This window comes from Bombina bombina, chromosome 1, assembly GCF_027579735.1.
Source record: "Bombina bombina isolate aBomBom1 chromosome 1, aBomBom1.pri, whole genome shotgun sequence".
Taxonomy (NCBI): domain Eukaryota; kingdom Metazoa; phylum Chordata; class Amphibia; order Anura; family Bombinatoridae; genus Bombina; species Bombina bombina.
In genome coordinates this window covers 1,392,790,579-1,392,815,826 of record NC_069499.1, presented here as the reverse complement: position 1 = coordinate 1,392,815,826, position 25,248 = coordinate 1,392,790,579, and the positions used below count along the sequence as shown (strand labels likewise).

At 39.1% G+C, this 25,248-nt stretch overlaps 1 protein-coding gene across 1 annotated transcript in view; it reads left to right on the top strand.

Moving 5' to 3' along the window:
• IGSF9 (immunoglobulin superfamily member 9) overlaps positions 1-25,248 on the top strand; it is a 217,708-nt gene that overhangs the window by 180,037 nt on the left and 12,423 nt on the right. Inside the window, exons 15-18 of the mRNA XM_053719910.1 lie at positions 2,594-2,678; positions 14,330-14,503; positions 19,776-19,821; positions 20,474-22,030. Coding sequence (XP_053575885.1) covers positions 2,594-2,678; positions 14,330-14,503; positions 19,776-19,821; positions 20,474-22,030 — 1,862 coding nt within the window. The remainder of the gene's footprint in view (positions 1-2,593; positions 2,679-14,329; positions 14,504-19,775; positions 19,822-20,473; positions 22,031-25,248) is intronic.

The following is a 25,248-nucleotide window of genomic DNA, read 5'->3' as shown; positions in this document are numbered from 1 at the left end:
TTATTTTTAGCTTTGAAAAGTCTATCCTGTGGGAGGGCATGGCCCTTTCCCCCAGTGATATCTGAAATAATTTCTTTCAACTCTGGCCCGAATAGGGTCTTACCCTTGAAAGGAATATTAAGCAATTTTGTTTTGGACGACACATCCGCCGACCACGATTTTAGCCAAAGCGCTCTACGCGCCACTATTGCGAAACCAGAATTCTTTGCGCTAATTTAGCTAGTTGAAAAGCGGCATCTGTAATGAAAGAATTAGCTAACTTCAGGGCGTGAATTCTATCCATGACTTCATCATAAGGAGTCTCCTTCTGGAGCGAGTTTTCTAATTCCTCAAACCAAAAAGCAGCTGCAGTGGTTACAGGAATAATGCAAGAAATTGGTTGAAGAAGAAAACCTTGTTGAACAAAAATTTTCTTAAGTAAACCTTCTAATTTTTTATCCATAGGATCTTTGAAAGCGCAACTATCTTCTATTGGTATAGTCGTGCGCTTAGCTAGCGTTGAAACTGCCCCCTCTACCTTAGGGACCGTCTGCCACGCGTCCCTTCTGGGGTCAACAATGGGGAACATTTTCTTAAATATAGGAGGGGGAACAAAAGGTACACCTGGCTTCTCCCACTCCTTAGTCACGATATCCGCCACCCTCTTAGGTATCGGAAATGCATCGGTGTGTACTGGGACCTCTAAGAATTTGTCCATTTTACACAGTTTTTCTGGGATCACTAAAGGATCACAATCATCAAGGGTAGCTAGGACCTCCTTAAGCAGGGCGCGGAGGTGTTCTAGCTTAAATTTAAATGCTATGGTATCAGGCTCTGCCTGCTGAGAAACTTTACCTGTGTCAGAAATTTTCTCCCTCAGACAGGCCCTCCCTCACCGCCAAGTCAGATTGATGTGAGGGCACTACAGATAAATTATCCTCTGCGTCTGCTTGCTCATTTTCTGTATTTAAAACAGAGCAATCACGCTTCCTAGGAAAAGCTGGCAGTTTGGATAAAAATGCTGAGAGAGAATTATCCATTACTGCCGCTAACTGTTGCATAGTAATCGTAATTGGAGCGCTAGATGTACTGGGCATCGCTTGCGCAGGCATAGCTGGTGTTGACACAGAAGGAGAGGATAGCGAGCTATCTTCACTACCTTCAGCTAAAGAATCATCTTGGGCTATATCTTTAAGTGTGATTGTATGGTCCTTAAGCTGCTTGGAAGCTATGGCACACTTCACACATAAATTTAATGGGGGAACCACCTTGGACTTTGAACATACAGAACATAGGCTATCTGAAGATTCAGATATGTTTGACAGACTTAAACAGAACTTCAATGCAGTAAAAATTATTTTTGACAAAAACGTTACTCTCTCTTTAAATAATAAAAGTGCACACTTTATTACTGAAACATCAAAAAACCATCAAATAAACATCCGATATTAATGAAAATTTCACCACAGTGTCTTAATGCTTTGAAAAGATTGCACACAAATTTTCAGATCAATTAACCCCTTAATGCCCAAACCGGAGCTAATAACAGTTATTAACCGGTTAACACACTACAGTACTTTGCCACAGCTTTCCACTGTGGCCTTTACCTTCCTTAGGGATTATTTTAATAGGAAATAAGCCTCTCTGGAGCCTTTCCTGAAGCCTCTGGACTCCCCACGTGAAGCTGCATGAACTGCCTAGGCAAAACAACTGCGCAATTGAGGCGCGAAAATGAGGCCTCCTTCCTCTTCCTTCCAGAGTGGAGGGTCCTTTCTGACTAGATTAGGTGTCCAAATAAGTGCCAGGCGCAAATTAAACCCCTAAAGTGTTTTAAAGTGAAAAAACACCTTATTTATAGTAAAAACATGCTAAAAAGCAATCGATTAAGCCCACAATAGTGTCAACCAGCATAGAGCCCTTAATATAAGCCATCATTTTATACAGAGTCTAAGAAAAATGGCTTACCTATCCCAGAGGGATTTTTTGACCGTCTTCTAGCCTTACATGGTCTTGTTAGAAAAATGACTGATCATACCTGAAGCAGTTAAGCCTGCAAACTGTCCCCCCCAACTGATGTTCTCTGGTTTCAACAGTCCTGCGTGGGAACAGCAATGGATTTTAGTTACTGGTGCTAAAATCATATTCCTCTTAGCAGAAATCTTCATCACTTTCTGCTGCAGAGTAAATAGTACAAGCCAGCACTATTTTAAAATAACAAACTCTTGATAGAAGAAATAAAAAACTACAACTAACACCACATACTCTTTACCACCCCCGTGGAGATGCTACTAGTTAGAGCGGCAAAGAGAATGACTGGGGGGGCGGAGCCTGAGGGGAGCTATATGGACAGCTCTGCTGTGTGCTCTCTTTGCCACTTCCTGTAGGGATTGAGAATATCCCACAAGTAAGGATGAAGCCGTGGACCGGATACACCAATGTAGGAGAAAGGTTGTTATTCTGAAACGGTGTAAATTGAACCGTTGTAAAACGAGGGCCACCTGTATATTGATTCTACCAATTTGGATTACAGCTAAATTCTGTGATCAGAAATCTCTTAACCTGATAATTGTCCTTCTAAGTACGGCACCATAAATATTCTGTTATTCTTTCACAGGATGCGACCTATGAATTCCGTCTTGTGGCATTTGCAGGTGATTACATCAGTGACCCGAGTAACTCCGTAAACATCTCAACCTTTGGTGAGTTTAAATACACTTTGTGAAAGCTGTGTGATTTATGCTATGGGGCATACAATAATTTGTTCGCCACATAAATTATTAGGTGTAGAATTATCTGCCAGCTAAGTCCATCACAAGAGTATAGTGCACTTTCTAGATAAGTTCTTGCCCTAGGTTTTTTTTGTTTTTTTTTAGTTATTTTAACTCTATTGCCAAGGAATATTTACTTATACCAACAATTTCTACATTTGTATTTCTTCTAACAAATGGGAGCATTTTACAATATAATAAAAGGGACATTCCAGTCAAAATTGAAATGCACATAGATCAATTACATCTTTAAATAGAAACATATTTTCAGTATACATGTATTGGCACAAATGTTTCTATTAAAAGTTATCACTGTTTTAGTGTTAACATTTTTCTCTGCACGTGCATGTAAAGCATAGTTAGATATTATCAGTGCACCAGCATTTTAATTATTGCAGCTGCTCAGAGCACCAGTGGGTCTTGTATGATGTCAGCAATTAAAACATGGAGTCATTACCAGATGATACAAGCACCTCAGGCTCTCTGAGCAAGTGCTGTGTTTAAAATGCTGGTGCACAGTGCATACTTGCATACACTTTTAAAACAGCTATAGCTTTTATTAGAAGCATTTGTTGCTAATACATGTATATTATAAAAATACTTCTGTTTAAAATTTAAATGGATCTATGTCGATTCCTATTTTGTCTGGAATGTCCCTTTAAGAGTGTTCATATCAAAAATGGTTGCACCTGAAAAAAATCAATTTTATGCTTTCGGATGCTTGTTTATCTCCACTGATATATTGGAGTTACCCTTATCAGCTAATGACCAATGAATAGCTAGGTATGCAACATATGTTTTCTGCTAGTTTCAGTTCAGATTTTTTAAAACATTTTGAAGGTATAGAGACATGAATTCCTTTTCATCTCTAATGGAAGCATGGGGGGAAAAAGTGTGATGATCATAAGAACTTCCGGCTATACGGTAAAAAAACAAAACAAGCAATCAACATAAATTTATTTCTGAGATTACAGTTTCCTGTGATCTTGTGGGATTTTACTGTGATCTGAGAAGATTTGGAGGGAAACAAACTTGAGGAGGAAAAGTAAAGAGAATGTAAAGAGAATGTAAGGAGAATGTAAAGAGAAAGTAAAGAGAATATAAAGAGAAAGTAAAGAGAATGTAAAGAGAATGTAAAGAGAAAGTAAAGCGAATGTAAAGAGAAAGTAAAGAGAAAGTAAAGAGAATGTAAAGAGAAAGTAAAGAGAAAGTAAAGAGAAAGTAAAGAGAAAGTAAAGAGAAAGTAAAGAGAATGTAAAGAGAAAGTAAAGAGAATGTAAAGAGAAAGTAAAGAGAATGTAAAGAGAATGTAAAGAAAAAGTAAAGAGAATGGGTCGGCACCTATCATATGCCCCAATTACACCCCCCCCAAAAAAAAGAGTACTGTGCATTCAAATATAAAAAAAAGATGTGCATTCTTATTTTAAAAAAAACAAACAAAAGCAATTATAAAGGGTTAAAGTGAGGGGATGTGGGGTGTTACAAAAAAAAAAAACGCACCTAAAGTGCCTTTACATTGAGGTCAATGGGGGACTGTGTTTCCACTTTAAATATATATATGTATATAAGCATATACTTATATATTTATTTATTGCTGCCCAACGCTGCACGATTTGCCCGCTGCTCTAGGTGGCTTGGTGTGTCTATCGGCATGAGAATGAGGCTCCCTTTGGAGTCTATGGAAGCATGCTCTCGTGAGCGCTTGGCTTCCGGGCAGTCGAATTGCGTCTCACTTGTAATACCAGCACACATTTACGTGCGCTGGTATTACTGAGTGGAGCGCAAATATCGCACTTGTGTAAGGGCAATATTGCGCTCCACTTGTAATCTAGCCCGCTAGTCAGATATCCCTAATGAGCAGAGAATAACATGGGTGAAGAAATTTCCTTTTTATGCACTTGGTTATTGTACTATAAAACATATTTATAAAACTTTGGGGGTGTACTAAATTTAAACATGTGCTATATACTTATTTACAAATTTGGTAATTCTGAGATATAAAACCCCTAGCTATTTACAAAAATCAGCAATTCTGATTTTTTACCACTTGGTGGCTCTACATGCATGATCTTTACACAGTCTGTCATTAAAAACATGGGTTCGCTGCCTGTTATAGATTTAAATAAAGATTTTAATGTTGAGTGAAAACCAAAAGGTTCATTGGGTTTTATGAAAGTGACTCTATTTTTTAAACAGGAAATTAACATGTACTGCATTAGTAAAAAAACCACAAGATGTCCCTCTTGTTGATCCCTTTCCCAGAAGCTCCTATGCCAGTCACATCCAAAATCAGACCACTCACCCTGAAGCCCCTCTGTCAGCCCTATCCAATATCAGACCACTCATCCTGAAGCCCCACTGTCACATTTAATATCTTACCCCTTAGCCCTGCAGCCCCTCTGTCAGTCCTGTAGTCACATTATATCTTAGACCCCTGGCCCTGAAGCCCCTCTGTCATCCTGTTATTGTAATAAATCCTGACTGCTTTCTGTGGCTTCAGTTTCTGCTTTGCCTCTCTAAACCACTGTGTGCAGGGGAGTGAAGAGGACACCACTGCTGAGCCTGTACAGACCTCACACAAACATCATGCTCCAGCCTTAGGTCTGACAATCAAACAGGAATGTAACTTAGATGATGAGCGACACCAAGGGGTAAATTTATTAATGTGCGATCTGAGGTAATTAATAAAATTTTAAGGGTTTTATTTTTCTTTTTTGCCTGTTTCTTGTGAGAATTTAAAGACAATGGACTTCCATCTAGTTGCATAGATAAATGTTTACTTTGTTTAGAAGCCCAAATTGTTTAGCCTATGCAATTTTGTTCTTCTTGTTTATCTAAGACTTTGAAATTTTAAAGAGAAATTACTCCTTTCTGAGCCTAATGTCTCTCAGGATAATGCTGAGCGTGACATGCCTCAGCTTTCTCCTCAAACGTCCCAAGCCTTAGTTGTTTCTCATACTGTGTCTTCTGTGTCCTCTTATCCACCTGGGGGTGTTTATTTACCTGGGGATTTTGCCGCTCAGGTTTCTTCTGCAGTAGCAGCGGCTTTGTCAGCTTTCCCTTCGTTGGGTGAAAAAATCTAAACACTTGCCTAATGCTAAGGTTTCTGATTCTAGAACTGCATTAGCCACTCTTGTTCAGATGTCTGATGAAGAGAATACTTCAGTAGCTTCTGAAGTTGAGATTTTAGACTCTGACACTATAGCAGAAGAATCTGAAGAAGTTAATTTAAGATTTAAGTTTGAGCACCTCTGATTACTTTTGAAGGAGGTTCTAGCTACTTTGAACGACTCTGAACCGGTGGTTGCTATCAACCCCACGAAGATCTTAAAGTTGGATAGAGTCTATGATTCACCATCTTCTGAGGAGGTTTTTCCAGTACCAAGGAAGATGTCTGAAATAATTGCTCAGTAATGGGACAAACCAGGGGTTCCTTTTTCCCCTTCACCTGTTTTTAAAAAAATATTTCCTGTGGCTGACTCTATTCGGGACTCATGGCGCACTGTTCCTAAAGTAGAGGGAGCTATTTCTACTCTTGCTAAGAGAACTACCATTCCTATAGAGGATAGTTGCTGTTTTAAGGATCCAATTGACAAAAAGCTAGAGGCTTATTTAAAAAAGATGTATGTCCATCAAGGATTACAGTGGCAACCAGCAGCAAGTATTGCTATGGTTGCAGGTGCTGCATCTTATTGGTGCAATGCGTTATCCGATCTTATCTCAGAGGAAACTACAGTAGAGGAGATCCAGGATAGGATCAAAGCTCTTAAATTGGCCAACACTTTTATCTGTGATGCCAATATGTAGATAATTTGTCTGGGAGCTAAGATGTCTAGTTTCACAGTTCTAGTTTGCAGGGCTCTGTGGTTAAAATCTTGGTCTGCTGATTCTACTCAAATCTATTTGTATTTCCTAAAAAGGAGGGAACTTTTCAACCCATTCTAGACCTCAAGTGTTTAAACAAATTCCTCAGGGTTCCGTCCTTCAAGATGGAAACATTTCGTTCCATTCTCCCTTTGGTACAGGAGGGTCAGTTTATGATGACCATAGACCTGAAGGATGCATACCTTCACGTTCCCATACACAGGGAACAACATCAGTATCTGAGGTTTGCCTTTCTGGACAAAAACTTCCAATTTGTTGTACTTCCATTTGGTCTGGCCATGACTCCCAGAATATTCACAAAGGTTCTGGGGGCACTTTTGGCTGTAATCAGATCCCAGGGAATTGCTGTAGCGCCTTATCTGGACAACATTTTGGTTCAGGCGTCATCTTTTTAACTAGTCCAATCTCATACAGAGATGCTGTTGTCTTTTCTAAGTTCCCATGGGTAAAAGGTGAATTTGGAAAAAAGTTCTCTTGTTCCAGCTACCAAAGTATGTTTCCTAGGGACTATAATAGATCCCCTGTCCATGAAGATCTTTCTGATGGAGGTCAGAAAAGACAAGATTCTTGCTTCCTGCCTTTCTCTCCAGTCTGCTTTTCGTTCATCTGTTGCCCAATGCATGGAGGTGATTGGTCTGATGGTGGCATCAATGGACATCATTCCTTTTGCTCGGTTCCATCTACGACCGATACAACTTTGTATGCTCCGTCAATGGAACGGAAATCATTTGGATTTAACTCAGAGGATAAATCTGGACCTCTGACAAGAGAATCTCTCTCATGGTGGGTGTCACAGGAACATCTGTCTTGGGGCGCTTGCTTTCTGAAACCTTCCTGGGAAATTGTGACTACGGACGCCAGCCTGTCAGGCTGGGGTGCTGTTTGGGGCCCTCTAAAAGATCAGGGCCTGTGGTCTCGGAAGGAGTACTCTCTTTCCATAAACATCTTGGAATTGAGAGCTATCTTCAACGCCCTATTAGCGTGGCTTCAACTGGCGTTGGTCCGGTTTATAAGATTTCAATCAGACAACATCACCTCAGTGGCTTACATCAACCACCAGGGAGGAACTCGGAGTTCCTTAGCCATGAAGGAGGTCACTCGAATGGCGGAAGCCCATGATTGTCTCCTTTCTGCCATCCACCGTCCAGGAGTGGACATTTGGGAGGCAGATTTTCTGAGCAGACAGACTTTTCATCCCGGGGAGTGGGCTCTCCATCCGGAAGTGTTCTCTCAGATAACCCTCCAGTGGGGGGTTCCAGAGTTGGATCTGATGGCATCTCACCAGAAAGCCAAGGTTCCAAAGTACGGATCAAGGTCAAGAGATCCTCAGGCTTTTCTGATAGATGCTCTAGCAGTTCCTTGGAGGTTTTCTCTGGCTTATCTGTTTCCTCCGTTTGCTCTCCTTTCACAAGTCATTGCTCGTATCAAACAGGAGAGAGCATTAGTGATTCTAATAGCTCCTGCATGGCCTTGCAGGATCTGTTTCACGGATCTGGTAAGGATGTCATCTCTACCTCCTTGGAGGTTACCTCTGAGAAAAGACCTTCTTCTTCAGGGTTCCTTCCTCCATCCAAACCTAGATTCTCTGAAGCTAACTGCTTGGAGATTGAACGCCTAGTTCTGTCTAAGTGTGTTTTTTTCTGATGCTGTCATTGAAACTATGATTCAGGCTCAAAAACCAGTCACTTGCAAGATTTACCATAAGATATGGCATAAATATATTTATTGGTGTGATTCTAAGGGGTTCCCCTCGAGCCAGGTGAGGATTTTGTCCTTTCTTCAGGATGGGCTGGATAAGGGTTTATCGGTCAGTACTCTAAAGGGTCAGATTTCAGCGTTATCTGTCCTTTTGCACAAACGTCTGGCAGATTTACCAGACGTTCAAGCCTATGTACAGGCCCTGGTTAGAATCAGGCCTGTGTTTAAACCTGTTGCTTCTCCATGGAGCCTTAATTTAGTTCTTAAAGTTTTACAGCAGGCTCAGTTCGAGCCTATGCATGTTGTTAATATAAAACTGTTATCCTGGAAGGTTTTGTTTCTTGTGGCCATTTCTTCCGCTCGCAGAGTGTCTGAACTTTCAGCTCTGCAGTGTGATTCTCCTTACCTTATTTTTCATGCTGATAAGGCGTCCTTTGTACTATATTGGGGTTTCTTCCTAAGGTAGTATTGGCTCGAAACATTAATCAGGAAATTGTTGTTCCTTCTTTTTGTCCTAATCCTTCTTCTCAAAAGGAACATCTCTTGCATAACTTGGATGTTGTGTGGGCTCTAAAATTTTACTTACATGCTGCTAAAGATTTTCTGCCTTGTTTGTTGTTTTCTCTGGAAAGCGTAAGGGTCAGAAGGCCACTTCTACTACTCTGTCTCTATGGTTGAGAAGTTTGATTAGTTTGGCTTGTGAGACTGCTGGACAGCAGCCTCATGAGAGAATTATGGTTCATTCCATTAGGGCTGTATACTTGGGCTTTCAAAAATTAAGCTTCTGTGGAACAGATTTGCAAGGCGGCAACATGGTATTCTCTGCATACTTTTTCCAAATTATACAAATTTGATACTTTTGCCGAGGCTTCTTTTGGGAGAAAGTTTCTTCAAGCGGTGGTGCCTTCTGTTTAGGTCATCCTGCCTTTTTTCTCCCTCCCTGTTCATTCTGTGTCCTCTAGCTTGGGTATTGGTTCCTACTAGTAATTGGAATGATGTTGTGGACTCTCCATGTCTTAGGAAAGAAAACAAAATGTATGCTTACCTGATAAATTTCTTTCTTTCCTGACATGGAGAGTCCACAACCCCGCCCTCTTTTAATTATAATTCGGCAGTTTTTTTGTGTAAAATTCAGGCACATTTTCACCCTTGTGTTTCTTCCTTTTCCATTTCCTTCGGCTGAATGACTGGGGGATATGGGTAAGGTAGTTACACTTAACAGCTTTGCTGGGGTGCTCTTTGCCTCCTCCTGCTGGCCAGGAGTTGAATATCCCACTAGTAATTGGAATGATGTCATGGACTCTCCATGTCCGGAAATAAAAAATTTTATCAGATAAGCATACATTTTGTTTTTGCTTGTCCCACACTGTATAGAGAAGCCAAATCTAGCGGTGTCATTCAGCACTACAGCTACAAAAAAAGTGCCATATGGCTAGTGCGCGAATTGGAGTAAAGTTCAAACCGTTAGCTCACAGACACCTAGATTTAGAGTTTTGCGTTAGAAGGGGTGCGTTAGCTACGTGTGTTTTTTCCCCCCCGCACCTTTTAAACAACGCTGGTATTTAGAGTTCTCTAAAGGGCTGCGTTAGGCTCCAAAAAGGGAGCGTAGAGCATAATTTACCGCCACTTCAACTCTAAATACCAGCGTTGCGTACGGACGCAGCCAGCTTAAAAAACGTGCTCGTGCACGATATCCCCATAGGAAGCAATGGGGCAGTTTGAGCTGAAAAAAACCTAACACCTGCAAAAAAGCAGCGTTCAGCTCCTAACGCAGCCCCATTGTTTCCTATGGGGAAACACTTACTAAGTCTGCACCTAACACCCTAACATGTACCCCGAGTCTAAACACCCCTAACCTTACACTTATTAACCCCTAATCTGCCGCCCCCGCTATCGCTGACCCCTGCATTTTATTATTAACCCCTAATCTGCCGCTCCATACACCACCGCAACCTAAATTATCCCTATGAACCTCTAATCTGCTGCCCCTAACATCGCCAACACCTACATAATATTTATTAACCCCTAATCTGCCCCCCCCCCCCCCCAACGTCGCTGCTACCTTACCTACACTTATTAACCCTTAATCTGCCGACCGGACCTCGCCGCTACTCTAATAAATGTATTAACCCCTAAAACTAAGTCTAACCCTAACACTAACACCCCCCTAAGTTAAATTTAATTTAAATCTAACGAAATAAAATAAATTAATCCTATTTAAAGCTAAATACTTACCTGTAAAATAAACCCGAATATAGCTACAATATAACAAATAATTATATTGTAGCTATTTTAGCATTTATATTTATTTTACAGGCAACTTTGTATTTATTTTAACTCGGTACAATAGCTATTAAATAGTTAATAACTATTTAATAGCTACCTAGTTAAAATAAGTACAAAATTACCTGTAAAATAAATCCTAACCTAAGTTACAATTAAACCTAACACTACACTATCAATAAATTAATTAACTAAACTATCTACAATTATCTACAATTAAATCAACTAAACTAAATTACAAAAACAAACACTAAATTACAAAAAATAAAAAAAGATTACAAGAATTTTAAACTAATTACACCTACTCTAAGCCCCCTAAAAAAATAACAAAGCCCCCCAAAATAAAAAAATGCCCTACCCTATTCTAAAATAAAAAGTTAACAGCTCTTTTACCTTACCAGCCCTTAAAAGGGCCTTTTGCGGGGCATGCCCCAAAGAAAACAGCTCTTTTGCATTTAAAAAAAACATACAATACCCCCCCAACATTACAACCCACCACCCACATACCCCTAATCTAACCCAAACACCCCTTAAAAAACCTAACACTAAGCCCCTGAAGATCTCCCTACCTTATCTTCACCATGCCGGGTATTACCGATCCGTCCAGAAGAGGGTCCGAAGTCTTCATCCTATCCGGCAAGAAGAGGTCCAGAAGAGGGTCCGAAGTCTTCATCCTATCCGGCAAGAAGAGGACATCCGGACCGGTAGACATGTTCATCCAGGCGGCGTCTTCTATCTTCATCCATCCGGCACGGAGTGGGACCATCTTGAAGCAGCCGACGCGGATCCATCCTCTTCTTCCGGCGACTCCCGACGAATGAAGGTTCCTTTAAGTGATGTCATCCAAGATGGCGTCCCTCGAATTCCGATTGGCTGATAGGATTCTATCAGCCAATCGGAATTAAGGTAGGAAAAATCTGATTGGCTGAATGAATCAGCCAATCAGATTCAAGTTCAATCCGATTGGCTGATCCAATCAGCCAATCAGATTCAAGTTCGCATTCTATTCACTGTTCAGATCAGCCAATAGAATGCAAGCTCAATCTGATTGGCTGATCCAATCAGCCAATCGGATTGAACTTGAATCTGATTGGCTGATTCAATCAGCCAATCAGATTTTTCCTACCTTAATTGCGATTGGCTGATAGAATCCTATCAGCCAATCAGAATTCGAGGGACTCCATCTTGGATGACGTCACTTAAAGGAACCTTCATTCGTCGGGAGTCGCCGGAAGAAGAGGATGGATCCGCGTCGGCTGCTTCAAGATGGTCCTGCTCCGCGCCGGATGGATGAAGATAGAAGACGCCGCCTGGATGAACATGTCTATCAGTCCGGATTTCCTCTTCTTGTCGGATAGGATGAAGACTTCGGACCCTCTTCTGGACCTCTTCTTGCCGGATAGGATGAAGACTTCGGACCCTCTTCTGGACGGATCTGTGATACCCGGCGTGGTGAAGATAAGGTAGGGAGATCTTCAGGGGCTTAGTGTTAGGTTTTTTAAGGGGTGTTTGGGTTAGATTAGGGGTATGTGGGTGGTGGGTTGTAATGTTGGGGGGGGTATTGTATGTTTTTTTAAATGCAAAAGAGCTGTTTTCTTTGGGGCATGCCCCGCAAAAGGCCCTTTTAAGGGCTGGTAAGGTAAAAGAGCGGTTAACTCTTTATTTTAGAATAGGGTAGGGCATTTTTTTATTTTGGGGGGCTTTGTTATTTTTTTAGGGGGCTTAGAGTAGGTGTAATTAGTTTAAAATTCTTGTAATCTTTTTTTATTTTTTGTAATTTAGTGGGGGGGGTTTGTAATTTAGTTTAGTTGATTTAATTGTAGATAGTTTAGTTAATTAATTTATTTATAGTGTAGTGTTAGGTTTAATTGTAACTTAGGTTAGGATTTATTTTACAGGTAATTTTGTACTTATTTTAACTAGGTAGCTATTAAATAGTTATTAACTATTTAATAGCTATTGTACCTAGTTAAAATAAATACAAAGTTGCCTGTAAAATAAATATAAATGCTAAAATAGCTACAATATAATTATTCGTTATATTGTAGCTATATTAGGGTTTATTTTACAGGTAAGTATTTAGCTTTAAATAGGATTAATTTATTTAATAAGATTTATTTTATTTAGTTAGATTTAAATTATATTTAATTTAGGGGGGTGTTAGGGTTAGACTTAGCTTTAGGGGTTAATGCATTTATTAGAGTAGTGGCGAGGTCCGGTTGGCAGATTAGGGGTTAATAAGTGTAGTTAGGTAGCGGCGACGTTGGGGGGGGCAGATTAGGGGTTAATAAATATTATGTAAGTGTCGGTGATGTTAGGGGCAGCAGATTAGGGGTACATAGGGATAATGTAGGTTGCGGCAGTGTGCGGTCGGCAGATTAGGGGTTAAAATTTTTTATTAGAGTGGCGCCGATGTGGTGGGACCTCGGTTTAGGGGTACATAGGTAGTTTATGGGTTTTAGTGTACTTTAGAGCACAGTAGTTAAGAGCTTTATGAACCGGCGTTAGCCCATAAAGCTCTTAACTCCTGACTTTTTTCTGCGGCTGGAGTCTTGTCGTTATTAGAGTTCTAACGCTCACTTCAGCCAAGACTCTAAATACCAGCGTTAGAAAGATCCCATTGAAAAGATAGGATACGCAATTAAGGGGATCTGCGGTATTGAAAAGTTGCGGCTGGAAAGTGAGCGTTAGACCCTTTCCTGACTGACTCTAAATACCAGCGGGCGGCCAAAACCAGCGTTAGGACCCCTTAACGCTGGTTTGGACGGCTAACGCAGAACTCTAAATCTAGGCGAGAGTGGGGTATTATTATAGCACGGCTAGATTAAAAAGTAAGTTACAGCGCATCTTTACTACAGGGATTAATTAAAGTCCATCTAAAATATCACTTAGATTCCAGACCTGATTTTAAAAATTGTAAAGATTACCATCACTTTAACTTATTCTTTATTCAAAATGCTGCAAATAAATAGCTGGTTTATGCAATCTGCGGCATTTTAGGTTAGATAATTTGGTTTTTAGCCTCAAGCAGAATTGGTTCATAAAACAAAAATGTGTCCTTTTAACTTTTTTCCTCCTTCCAGAGGGCCTTATGTGTCTTCTGAGTTAAAGCAGGCTACTGTTTAAAGGGACAGTATACACCAATAATTATATAACTGCATGTAATAGACACTACTATAAAGAATAAGATGCACAGATACTGGTATAAAAATCCAGTATAAAACTGTTTAAAAACTTACTTAGAAGCGCTCAGTTTAGCTCTGTTGAAAAGGTAGTTGGAAAGCCCACTGCAAGTGGGAAATACGACATTCCCCCCTCCCCCTTCTTTTGCATATGAAAAGACCCTTTACACAAACAGGAGCAAGTATCTGTCGGTATTCTCCTAAAACTTTGGGGCTTGGTTAGGAGTCTAAAAATCAGAGCAATGTTATTTAAGAGCCAAACTATACAGTTTAAAAAAAAACAAAAAACTGTCTGGGTTATATAAATAGATCATCTACAAAACATTTATGCAAAGAAAAAATGAGTGTATAATGTCTCTTTAATGCTTAAGGAAAAAAATACATTAGCGTACTAGAACTTATCTTAGAGAACCTTTAACATAAAATTTAAAGGATTCTTTAACAGTTGGTAGAACTCTTAGTTTTGACTACAGTGACCCTTTAAATCTGTCTGAATGTCTCTCCTGCTTAACCCTGCATTCCTGTTTTGTGCAGGTATGGAAGTGTACCCGTCACGTACAGAGCTACCTGAGATCCCTCCCAAGCCTCTGCTTGCTGGCGTAGTGGGCGGAGTCTGCTTCTTGAGCCTGGCAATCATTCTGAGCATTGTGGCTGCCTGCTTGATGAACCAACGCCGTGCCAGACGTCGACGTAAACGCAGGCAGCAAGGTACGTCTGGGAAAATAGCCCTCAAATTGAAAGGAATTTATATTTGCAGTGGCCAAGGTAGCTTCTTTTACCATAAGCCTAACATACCATAACATCAGTGGCCTCAAGTGAAAGCACATTTCTCCTTGTTATATTTAAAAAGAAAAAAAAAAACACACAATATAAGATTAAATGAGACTATAACCCACTGATGATGTTAAAATTCTAAATTCTTACAATATGTAAATGATCTAAAGTAGTTCCTGTGTCGAGACTGAAGATTCGGTTACAGTCAATACCTTGATCCACATTCTATGTATGGATTTAACTTGTAGCACCAAAGTATTCTACAGTGCTCTTTGTTAGCACCATTTTAAATGTGACACTTATTTTCCGTTGTTAAACCTATCCTGGTATTCTTGGGTTTTATTTTACTGCATAATCACTCTGTCCATTTGCTTTCATTCATGTCATATTATTGCCATTGTATGGCCCTGCCTGTGTGTTTACCTTGCATGACCTCCTTTTCATCTCCTAGAACATATTGGGGAAGCAGTCACTTGGAAGAGCAGGGCATATATATAAGCCATAAAAAGCAAACCATTTATTTAAATTAAGTTTTAATAATACAATATTATTCTAAGATCTTGAGGACCATGACTAGTCTTTTAAAAACAGATTATAACTTATGTTTGCAATATTACTGACGTTACCGTTAATTCCCTGGAAATACCAGTGCGATGTTGAACATCTACTGTAAACTTCTTATTCCCTACTGACCAGGCAGATTGGAAATGTCTCATTAGACTTTCCTCATTAAAATATTACCTTAGGGCACTCAGTAATGAGTGTGTTATTAAAAAATACTTTTTAAATTAAATAAGAAGCTTATCTGACATGCAATGTGTTAAAACAAGTTTTTAACTTGTGAATAAACACAGACAGCCTAGATCAGTGGGGTCAGCTTTCACACTCAAACTGCTCAGAGTACTGCAAAAAGAACTACTAAAGCTATTCATTTATATGGGAGGCAAAAAAAGCATAACACAGTATCCTGAGACTATAATAAGGTGCTTCAAGACTTAATAGCACTTAGACAGGGTTACTGTTATTGTTAGTAGCGCTACAACAGAGTCACAGATTCATTTTACAGGTGATCAAGTCAGTAGTGGTTGTGTTTGATTGTGTTGGGCCACAGTTGCAGTTGGGGTTAATTGTGGTGATGAAGGAAGCATTTTTGTGGAGGATCGTTTCTTTTTTTCTTTTTTTTTTTCTACCTTAAAACAGCTGTACACATTGTTGTAAAAAGTTTTCAATGGGTAAATGCTGAGCACTATACTCTCAGTGCTGATCTATGTCTTCTGTCCAAAACCAAATTATATTAATTATTTAGTTGTATAGATTTGTGGTAAGATACAAATACATGAGGGAGCGGAGACATAAGGTTTACTGCACATGGATGGTAGTTGCAGCAGCGAGTCAAGGCAGTTGAAGATTTATTTTGGCTAAATGGGTGGGTTTCCAAAGAGCGCTTGAAACTATACAAGACAGTCTGGGGTAGCAGGATACAGAGTTCAAGAGGACAGGAGCAGCACATGAGAAGTTTTATAGGGAGAGAGGAAAGTAAAAATAATAGGAGATGGATGTCAGAGGTTGATTGAAGAGGGCTGGTCTGGGAGTAAGTGAGGAAATATAGCTGGGAGTGAGGCTGAGTGTTTTCCACAAAAGTGACCTTTATTAATCAACATTGTCTTACTTTTAATGATTAAGGTCACTTTGTTAATGCGGAAGGTGCTGCAATAAATCATTTGTTTCTCATAAAAGCCACAGTCATAAGATACTGTCACTGTTATGTTCTAGTATCTCCCTTACAAAGTTATATAATTCTCTGTTGAGAGCTGCCACAGCATGAGCCACTCAAAAGTCTTGAATGTGATGGTTGACGCTCTGCTATTGATTAACAGGTCTGTCACTGGTATAGGATCCAGGCCCTAGTATTGAAGGCTAGAGCAAGTTAAAATAAACTATTAACTTTCGTTTATATATAAAGTGTTTGTTAGTATTATAAAAATAATCATTTTAAAATATGTCCTTTTGCTGCCAATAATAATTTATTTATTAGTGCAACACAGACCTGAAGCACTGTCTGGGGTTTGCTTGAGACAAAAAACAGACAGTGGTTTGGTTTATTACAGAGTCTAAGTGATGCTACCAGCTTGTGACACAAATTGCTTTCTTCAACAAGGATATCCTGCTTCCTTCGGAAGTTGTTTTCATGGATTGATGCAAGTCTTTGTGCTCGCAGAGTATTTGTATTTATTTAAACAAAGACTGTTTTTCAGAAACATTAAAGAACCTGTGCTATTTTTATCTAAAGTGATACATTTGGAAGCACTATAAAATTATTTATATATAACCTATAAACCTAAAAAAAATGACAGCTGAAACCATTTAGTAATTTTTGGTCTATTGACGCAAATGTCAAAGTGGTATTTACTATCACACTTACTACTTAGAGATCCAGTGGGGATAGCAGCCTTCTAGTCTAGTTCTAGCAGTAGAGAAAGCATCTTTATCTAATTAAAGGGACGTTAAAGTAAAAATTATCTGAATCATACAATAATTACATTGCTGTATGATTCAGTCAAAGCCTGCAATGAAGATAATTTTCAGTTTACTTCTATTACAGATTTGCTCTGTTTGTTTAAAAAGCAGGTAGTGCTTGTGAGTAGCCATGCACTACTGGGAGCTAGCTGGTGATTGGTGGCCACACAAACATGCTTTTTTTCATTGGCTTGCTCCACATAGTGTGTTGCTGCTCTGGTACTCACTTTTCTTAGTACCCTTTGTTGAAACTCCTTTCCTTGAGAGCATGCTGAGGTAGTCTCAGGAGTGTGCACGTGTATCGATCACTATATGACAGCTGTATTTGCATCAGTTTCATACATAAAGTGCTCAAGACGTGCACACTCCTGGGCTTACTGCTATATACTTTTATGTAACTGAGCTAATTTTCAGCAAAAGCTATGTATGCTTTATCTGAATCAGGAAAATTTAATTTCATGTCTCTTTAAGCAACTGTTTAAATGTAAACATATTTTAAAGACACAATACTGTTACTTCCTTCTGGGTGTCAGCTCCTTTTGAGAGCTCTTAAATTTTATTTATGCTCATGTAGAGTAATATTTAAATGTTAAAATATTTTTGCATGGAAATTTTTTAAGTTAAAGCTATTTAAAATGGCATAGAAAAAAACAGTTAATGCATGTCTCTGCACAACATAATAATACATTGCTCACTAAGGCCTAGCTTCCATTGAGGTGGCAACATAAAATTTCTCCATTATTATTATTATTATAATATATTTGTATAGCGCCACCAAATTCCGTATCGCTGGGTACAGTGATAGGAGTATACAATGACAAGGATTTGTGATAAAATACAAAACATAACAAAACTAAATAAATTTAGTACAGGAGGAAGAGGGCCCTGCTCCTGAGAGCTCACAGTCTACAGGTTTAGGGTTCAGAGACATAAGGTTGTGGTAGCTTGTCACATCAGTTGTAGTTGCAGCAGTGAGTCAGGCAGTTTATGTATTAGTTTGGTATGGAGGAGAGATGGTAAGCCTCTCTGAATAGATGGGTTTTCAAGGAGCGTCTGAACTATACAGGAGTGGAGAGAGGTAGGTCAGAGTTTGATCGAAGAGGACGGGGTGGGGAATATTTCACGATGAGAGAGGAAATATAGTTGGGAGTTAGACTGTTGAGTGCTTTGTAAGTTAGGGTTAATACTTTAAATTGTATTCTGGAGTGTATGGGGAGCCTGGCAGAGCGGAACAGCTGATGTAGATTGGCGACTTAGATGGATGAGTCTAGCTGAAGCATTCATAATAGATTGGGGGGTGGAGAGGCAGTTTTTTTTTTTTTTGGAAGGCTTTTTAGAACTAGATTGCAATAATCAATGCGTGACAAAATGAGGGAATGAATAAGTAATTTTGTAGTTTTTTTGAGTAAGGAAGGGACTAATTCTGGAAATGTTGCGTAGGTGTGAACAGAAGGATTTGGTAAGCGCTTTTATATGTGGGTTGAATGTGAGTTCTGAGTCGTGTGACCCCAAGACAGCAGACCTGGGGTGAGGTGTTGAGAATAGAGTCTCCAACCGTCAGAGAAATGTCAGGTGCTGGATGTCTCAAATAATTTTGAAGCAAAGGAAAGTAAGGAGACCGGTCGATAGTTAAAAGGGGTGGAGGGGTCAAGTGAGGGTATTTTTAGGACTGGTAATAACTTTAATGGAGATTAAAAAAAATACTACCAGTTTCCAAAATGTACCACCTCAATGGAAACTATGCCTAACTGAGGGCTAGTTTCCATTAAGGTGGTAAAGCTTGGAAACTGGTGATAACATAAAAATTCTCCATAGACTTTAATGGAGTTAATGTTTTTTCCAACAGTTTCCAAACATTACCACCTCAACGGAAACTAGGCCTGACAGGGTAATCTTCCATAGTGCTATTGGTGGATAGGGACATGCCTCAACAAGCATTAAACAGCCATTAAACACCTCTTTTGTTTAAAAAAAAATGTGCTTGTCCCACTTTCTTTAGAGGAGCCAAACAAATTCTGGGACTTAGGTTTTCAAAGTGCTGCAAATGAAATTACTGGTTTAGGCAATTTGCAGCATTTCGAAATCCTAGGTTATAGTATTTGTTTTTTGGCCTCTCTACGGAGTGTGGGGACAAGCTAAAGCACTGTCATTTTAAAATACAGAGCTTTGTGGCTTAATTTTACTTTGTAATCTAGAACTAAGCTATAGACCACCAATTTCTCCCAACATTATAGATTTGTTGTAGGTCTTTACAGACCTTGAGCTCCATTACTTTGCTTGAGCCTCTGTCCCTCAGTAAAAATTATTTTGCCACTTACAAAAGAACTGTGTTTAAGCAGCTCTTTTCTTTGTTATGGCTCTCAAGTACTGTCATTGCCTATAATCTCATAAATCGTCAGTGCAAGTCTGCATTGTTAGAGCAGTTTACTAAAATATGGCTATTTGGAATTGATTACAAGACACTAAGAAAGGGATGTAGTAGGCTCAAAACAATTATGTATGATTTGTCTGTCCTACAACCTTCTTGCTATATGATGGAAACATTTAATGATACTCAGTTTTATTTGTTCTTTGGCTATTCAGAATTTTGATTGGTGGTAAATAGGTCATTAGGGTAGAAGTGATGAGGTCACATTTTCACAAGTTGTTTTCCTCATTTGATCCCTTTTGTGTTCTCATAACCTTCCAGATGCACCAATGGTCTTCTCCCAACCCAAGAAAGCTTCTCCTTCACAGTAAGTGTCTCCATGCTCATGATGCCACCTCCTGTGCACGCACATCAAGCTGTCTGTTTGTAGCTTTTATCATGAGTCTCTTCCCTCTCCTTCATTGGCTTCATGTCTCTGGGTCCAACCACCAAAGAACAGTTATGGGAGTGGGTCACCGGACTGCAAGTGAGTCTAGAAATGTTGTGGTCATGAGACACTTTTGTGTCACTCTTCATTATGTCCTTATGAACACACTTGTACTGCTATATAACAAATATAGAAAGGTCTACAGTTATCTCCATAACATCTACTTACATATATGTATATATACATATATATGTACATATAATATTTATGATCTACATGTCTACATAAATAAAGTTAATAATAATAATCATTGGATATTTTATTTGGTTGATCAAAAGAATATTCTTAATGTGGTACAAAATACCATTCTTCAGCTGCAATTTCTATAATGCTGTAGGTCTGCTATAAAATAATTCAGTTTTGGTCCACTACAAGGTCTACCCTAATATAACCATCATACATATTTAGTATATTTATAAATGCATTTGCCACTAATTCAAGTTTTGTAGAATTATGTTTTACTCTTTTTGATAAATATGCATAGAATATTTCTGAAATTACTTTTGTTTTATTGTTTTTTTGTGTTTTTTAGAAAATCTAATGGCTCTAGTAGCCCCGACAGTCTCATGAGGTTAAAACTTCGAGCGTCACCATATGAGAGCTTCCGTAGAGCTCTGAAGTTGGGAGAGAATCCAGGAAACAATCTTGGGCTTAGTCACATTAGTAGCACAAGCGGCAAGTACACAGTTTATGAGAGTCATGTTGGAGAATCCATACCATTGGAGCGTATCAGCCGTGGGCCAGATGGGCGTTTTGTGGTGGAGACAGATACACAGAGATCAAAATGCAGCCTCAGAGGCTTTCCCTATGCAATAGACACAGATTTCTATCCAGAATTCAGTGCCAGGGATTCATCAGATCTCAGTCAGTGCTCACAAGCAAAGGCGTACTTACAAGTCTGTCCACTTCCTGAAAGGTCAGCAGGATCATGGAAGGAGGAAGTAAAGATGAGACCCAAGGCAACAGGCCAGGCCCGCAAAGAGGCAAGGAATTCTGGATACCGTCAGGGAAGGTATTTTGGTGGCAGTAGTAGTCCATTAGATGAAGCAATGCCTTTTCATATTGCAGACATCAGTCCAGTAACATCCTCAGTGACCCTTCCATATAGTAAAGTAGAGGAAGCACGATGTGGAGATTCTGTCCAAATAGAGGGGGATTTGAAAAGGACAGTTTCTACTTTGAGAGAGTCAGGGCATGATGTTTTCTCAGCATTGAGTGAAGTGGTAAGAGCACCTTCCTTACTACTGCAGAAACCAATTGGTGTCAGCGATCAAGAGAGCCAACTGAGACACAGTTTGTCAACTCAGAGTGGTATACTCCAATACCTCAGTCTCCCCTTTTTCAAGGAAATGAGTGTGGATGGTGACTGGCCAATGCAAGATGAGGAACCAGCCACTAGGGGCTCAGAACTCAGTTCCTCTAAGGTTGTAGAACAAAGCCCACAAACTTCAATGAGTCTAGAGGATAGGACGTTAATGCCTGTTGATGGAACAAGTGGGGTTCGGAAGGCAGAGACTCCACATGTTCCCCGGAAATTGCCCTCTATTACTTATATACACAATAAGCAAGAACAGTCTGTGCCTGTAAAGTCTTTTCTAAAACCTCCAGAGCACAATTTGGGGCCGGCTAGGGCAGTCTTACCAGGTAGTCTGCAGTGGACTCATTCCCCAGAGAACACAGAACGTTTAAAAGTATGTCAGAGAACACATTGGGGTTTGGGAGGTATTCCCATGGACAGCAGAGCTGACAGGACCATTTCTTCTGGACATGACTATTCTCTAAAGGACCAGCCCCTTTCAGTGTTTACAGATTTCCAGGCCCTAGAAAAGCAAAGGCCACCAGTAGACAAATCACTCTTTCTACACAGCTCAGAGAAGGTGATGAGAAGCAGTCTCACCAGTCAGAGCAGTGGCAGAGGGAGTGTGTCCTTTCTTAGACCCCCTTCATTGGCACAGTCTGTGGGGGGCAGCTACCTCAACTCTCCATTAGGTGAAACATCCAGTTGGCACAGTGGAGGGGGATCCCAAAGCTCCAGTGCAGAGGACTATAGGCACAGAAAGGACTCCCTATTAGCCACAATAAGCAACAGGTAAGGATGAAGGGTAGCTTCTTTGTTATATATTCCAGTTGCTTTTAAAATCTATAAAAGTAAATATATTTGTTATTATATTGATAAAACACAGCTATTTAAAAAAAATAAAAATAAAACATATTTGCAAAACCAGACCAACAGCTGTAACCAACATTTGTTATGGTAAATGTATGGTTATACACAGTGCTTTTTTGTAAAAGATAAGGTGCCAGTACCCATTGTTTATGGATTGATAAATTCTGCTTTGATGTATTTTGCAGCCCCCTACAAATATTACCTCTTATGAGTTTGCAGTGGTGGGGGGTACTCAGTACTGGTGAGTACCCCTAGAAAAAAGTCCTGGTTATACATATTAAATTAAGCTTTTTTTCTGATTTTTAATCTCACAATTTGTGTGGGTTCAAGGGTTTATGTCCTGAAAACCCAAAACATACAGTAAACTTTGGGTGGTTTGTCTATTAAGACGTGCACACAAGCACAGTACAAAGGCCAATGATATGCTATGGACAGTCACACAAGCAAGGCAACCAGACGTATGTGATACAAGGACATAATCCTTAGATTCACAAATTGGTAATAAAAAAAAAAGTGCTAAGATATTTTGGCGTTAAAATACATACAAATTTTTTAAAATTTTAGCTTAAAGAGACAATAAACAGTTTTAAGAAGCTTTCTAATTTACTCCTATTATATTTTTTTCTTTGTTCTTTTGGTATCTTTATTTGAAAAGCAGGAATATAAGCTTAGGAGCCAGCACATTTTTGGTTCAGCACCTGGATACATTTAGCCACCAATCAGCAAGCGCTACACAGCTGCTGAACCAAAAATGGGCTGGCTTTTTCTAGAACCATTTTTGCTAATAGAAATATATTGCAAAAATGCTTCTATTTAAAATTTTAATGCACCCATACAGATTTCAATTTTGACCTTTCTATCCTTTAAAGGGACACTGAACCCAATTTTTTTCTTCCGTGATTCAGATAGAGCATGAATTTTTAAGCAACTTTCTAATTTACTCCTATTATCAAATTTTCTTCATTCTCTTGGTATCTTTATTTGAAAATGCAAGAATGTAAGTTTAGATGCCGGCCCATTTTTGATGAACAACCTGGGTTGTTCTTGCTGATTGGTGGATAAATTCATCCACTAATAAAAAAGTGCTCTTCAGAGTTCTGAACCAAAAACAGCTTAGATGCCTTCTTTTTCAAAATTCTTTTTCAAAGGCAAATTAGAAAGTTGCTTAAAATTTCATGTTCTATCTGAATCGCGGAAGAAAAAATTTGGGTTCAGTGTCCCTTTAATAAAATGACAATGGAAAGCTGTATCTATTCTAGTAACAAGTCTGGATTGGCTCCTACAAAAAAAAGCAAGTGGTTGGAGGAGTTTGGCGATTAAAAAGTAATTACAGCAAACAAGTTGTTAATGTTTTCACTAGAGCTGCAACAACTAATAGTTATAATCGATAATAATCGATAATGAAAATATTTGTCAACAAATCTCATAATCGATTAGTTGGTTTGCAATTAGTTGGTCTGGGCACAACACCAGAATGAGCTTATGCACATGGTATTGTGTTTTATGGTTATGCCCTTAGCCTAAAGGACGTCTACAGACGTTTACTTTTAACTTTTTCAGGACAGTATACGTTTACAACTACTCCTGGCTTATGTGCAACCCAGATATAGCAGGAGTCATCATTTGGATTGTTTATATTAAATCAGGTGATTTGGGACTATACTTTAAGTGATATAGTGCTGAGCTTTGTTATTTACACCTAGCCCTTAATTGATGGGAGTTATTATTTCAAATTGATGTGCACTTTTATCTGTTTGCACAATTATTAGCGGATTGCTTGGTATTGCTGATTATATGTACTGTATAGATAAATGTGTATGGCTTTGTCCTGTTATTGATATAAAGTCCTTAGCACTTTTGACTTTTTTTATATTTTTAATTAATTGTGATTTGTACCAGATTCAACCTCTATAATTATATATCTGTTATTTTTAGAGCGGACTAGATATTGTTCCCTAACCTTATAGCTGGTTATTTACCATTGCATATAGATATTCAAGATATTTTTTTATGTTAGAATGAAGTCCAGGCTTACTTTAAGAGGCCACTTGCCAAAGTGGAAAACACTTAGCATTGGTGAATAGCTAACAAAGATAATAATCCCACTTTGACGAAATTGGCAAAACCCTAATTATGCATCTCCGGCACATTATCACCATGTGAGTGGTTCTTCTCTGCTGCAGGCAAAATAGCAAAAAGAGAGACGGCCTCAGCCAGGAACATGTGGTCATGCTGACATTTTTACATTTAAATTCAAAGTTTCTGAAAGAGTGAATAACAGAATGTTATAAACAGTGATAGTTCTAACTATTACTAGTTCTACCTCTTTTCAAACAGTTTGTGGTTTTGTTTTGCTAAATTATAAAAATGTGTTCTGCTGCTTAAATGTGGACAAACAGTTGTGTTAATGTAAAGTTTTAGTCTGATGTTTATATTTGTAACACTCAGTATGCGGATTTTATTTAAAATATATAAATGTAATAGTGTTTATTAAAATATTAACTTAGCATGAATTAAACATTTAAAGGGTCAAGTATGTTAATCACATGCTGAAGTACTTGAAAGTGATGCAACATATACAGTGGGGCAAAAAAGTATTTAGTCAGCCACCAATTGTGCAAGTTCTCCCACTTAAGAAGATGAGAGAGGCCTGTAATTTTCATAATAGGTATACCTCAACTATGAGAGACAAAATGTGGAAACAAATCTAGACAATCACATTGTCTGATTTGGAAATAATTTATTTGCAAATTATGGTGGAAAATAAGTATTTGGTCAATATCAAAAGTTCATCTCAATACTTTGTTATATATCCTTTGTTGGCAATGACAGAGGTCAAACGTTTTCTGTAAGTCTTCACAAGGTTATCACACACTGTTGCTGGTATGTTGGCCCATTCCTGCATGCAGATCTCCTCTAGAGCAGTGATGTTTTGGGGCTGTCGCTGGGCAACACAGACTTTCTATGGGGTTGAGATCTGGAGACTGGCTAGGCCACTCCAGGACCTTGAAATGCTTCTTCGTTGCCCGGGCGGTGTGTTTGGGTTCATTGTCATGCTGAAAGACCCAGCCACGTTTCATCTTCAATGCCCTTGCTGATGGAAGGAGGTTTGCACTCAAAATCTCACGATACATGGCCCC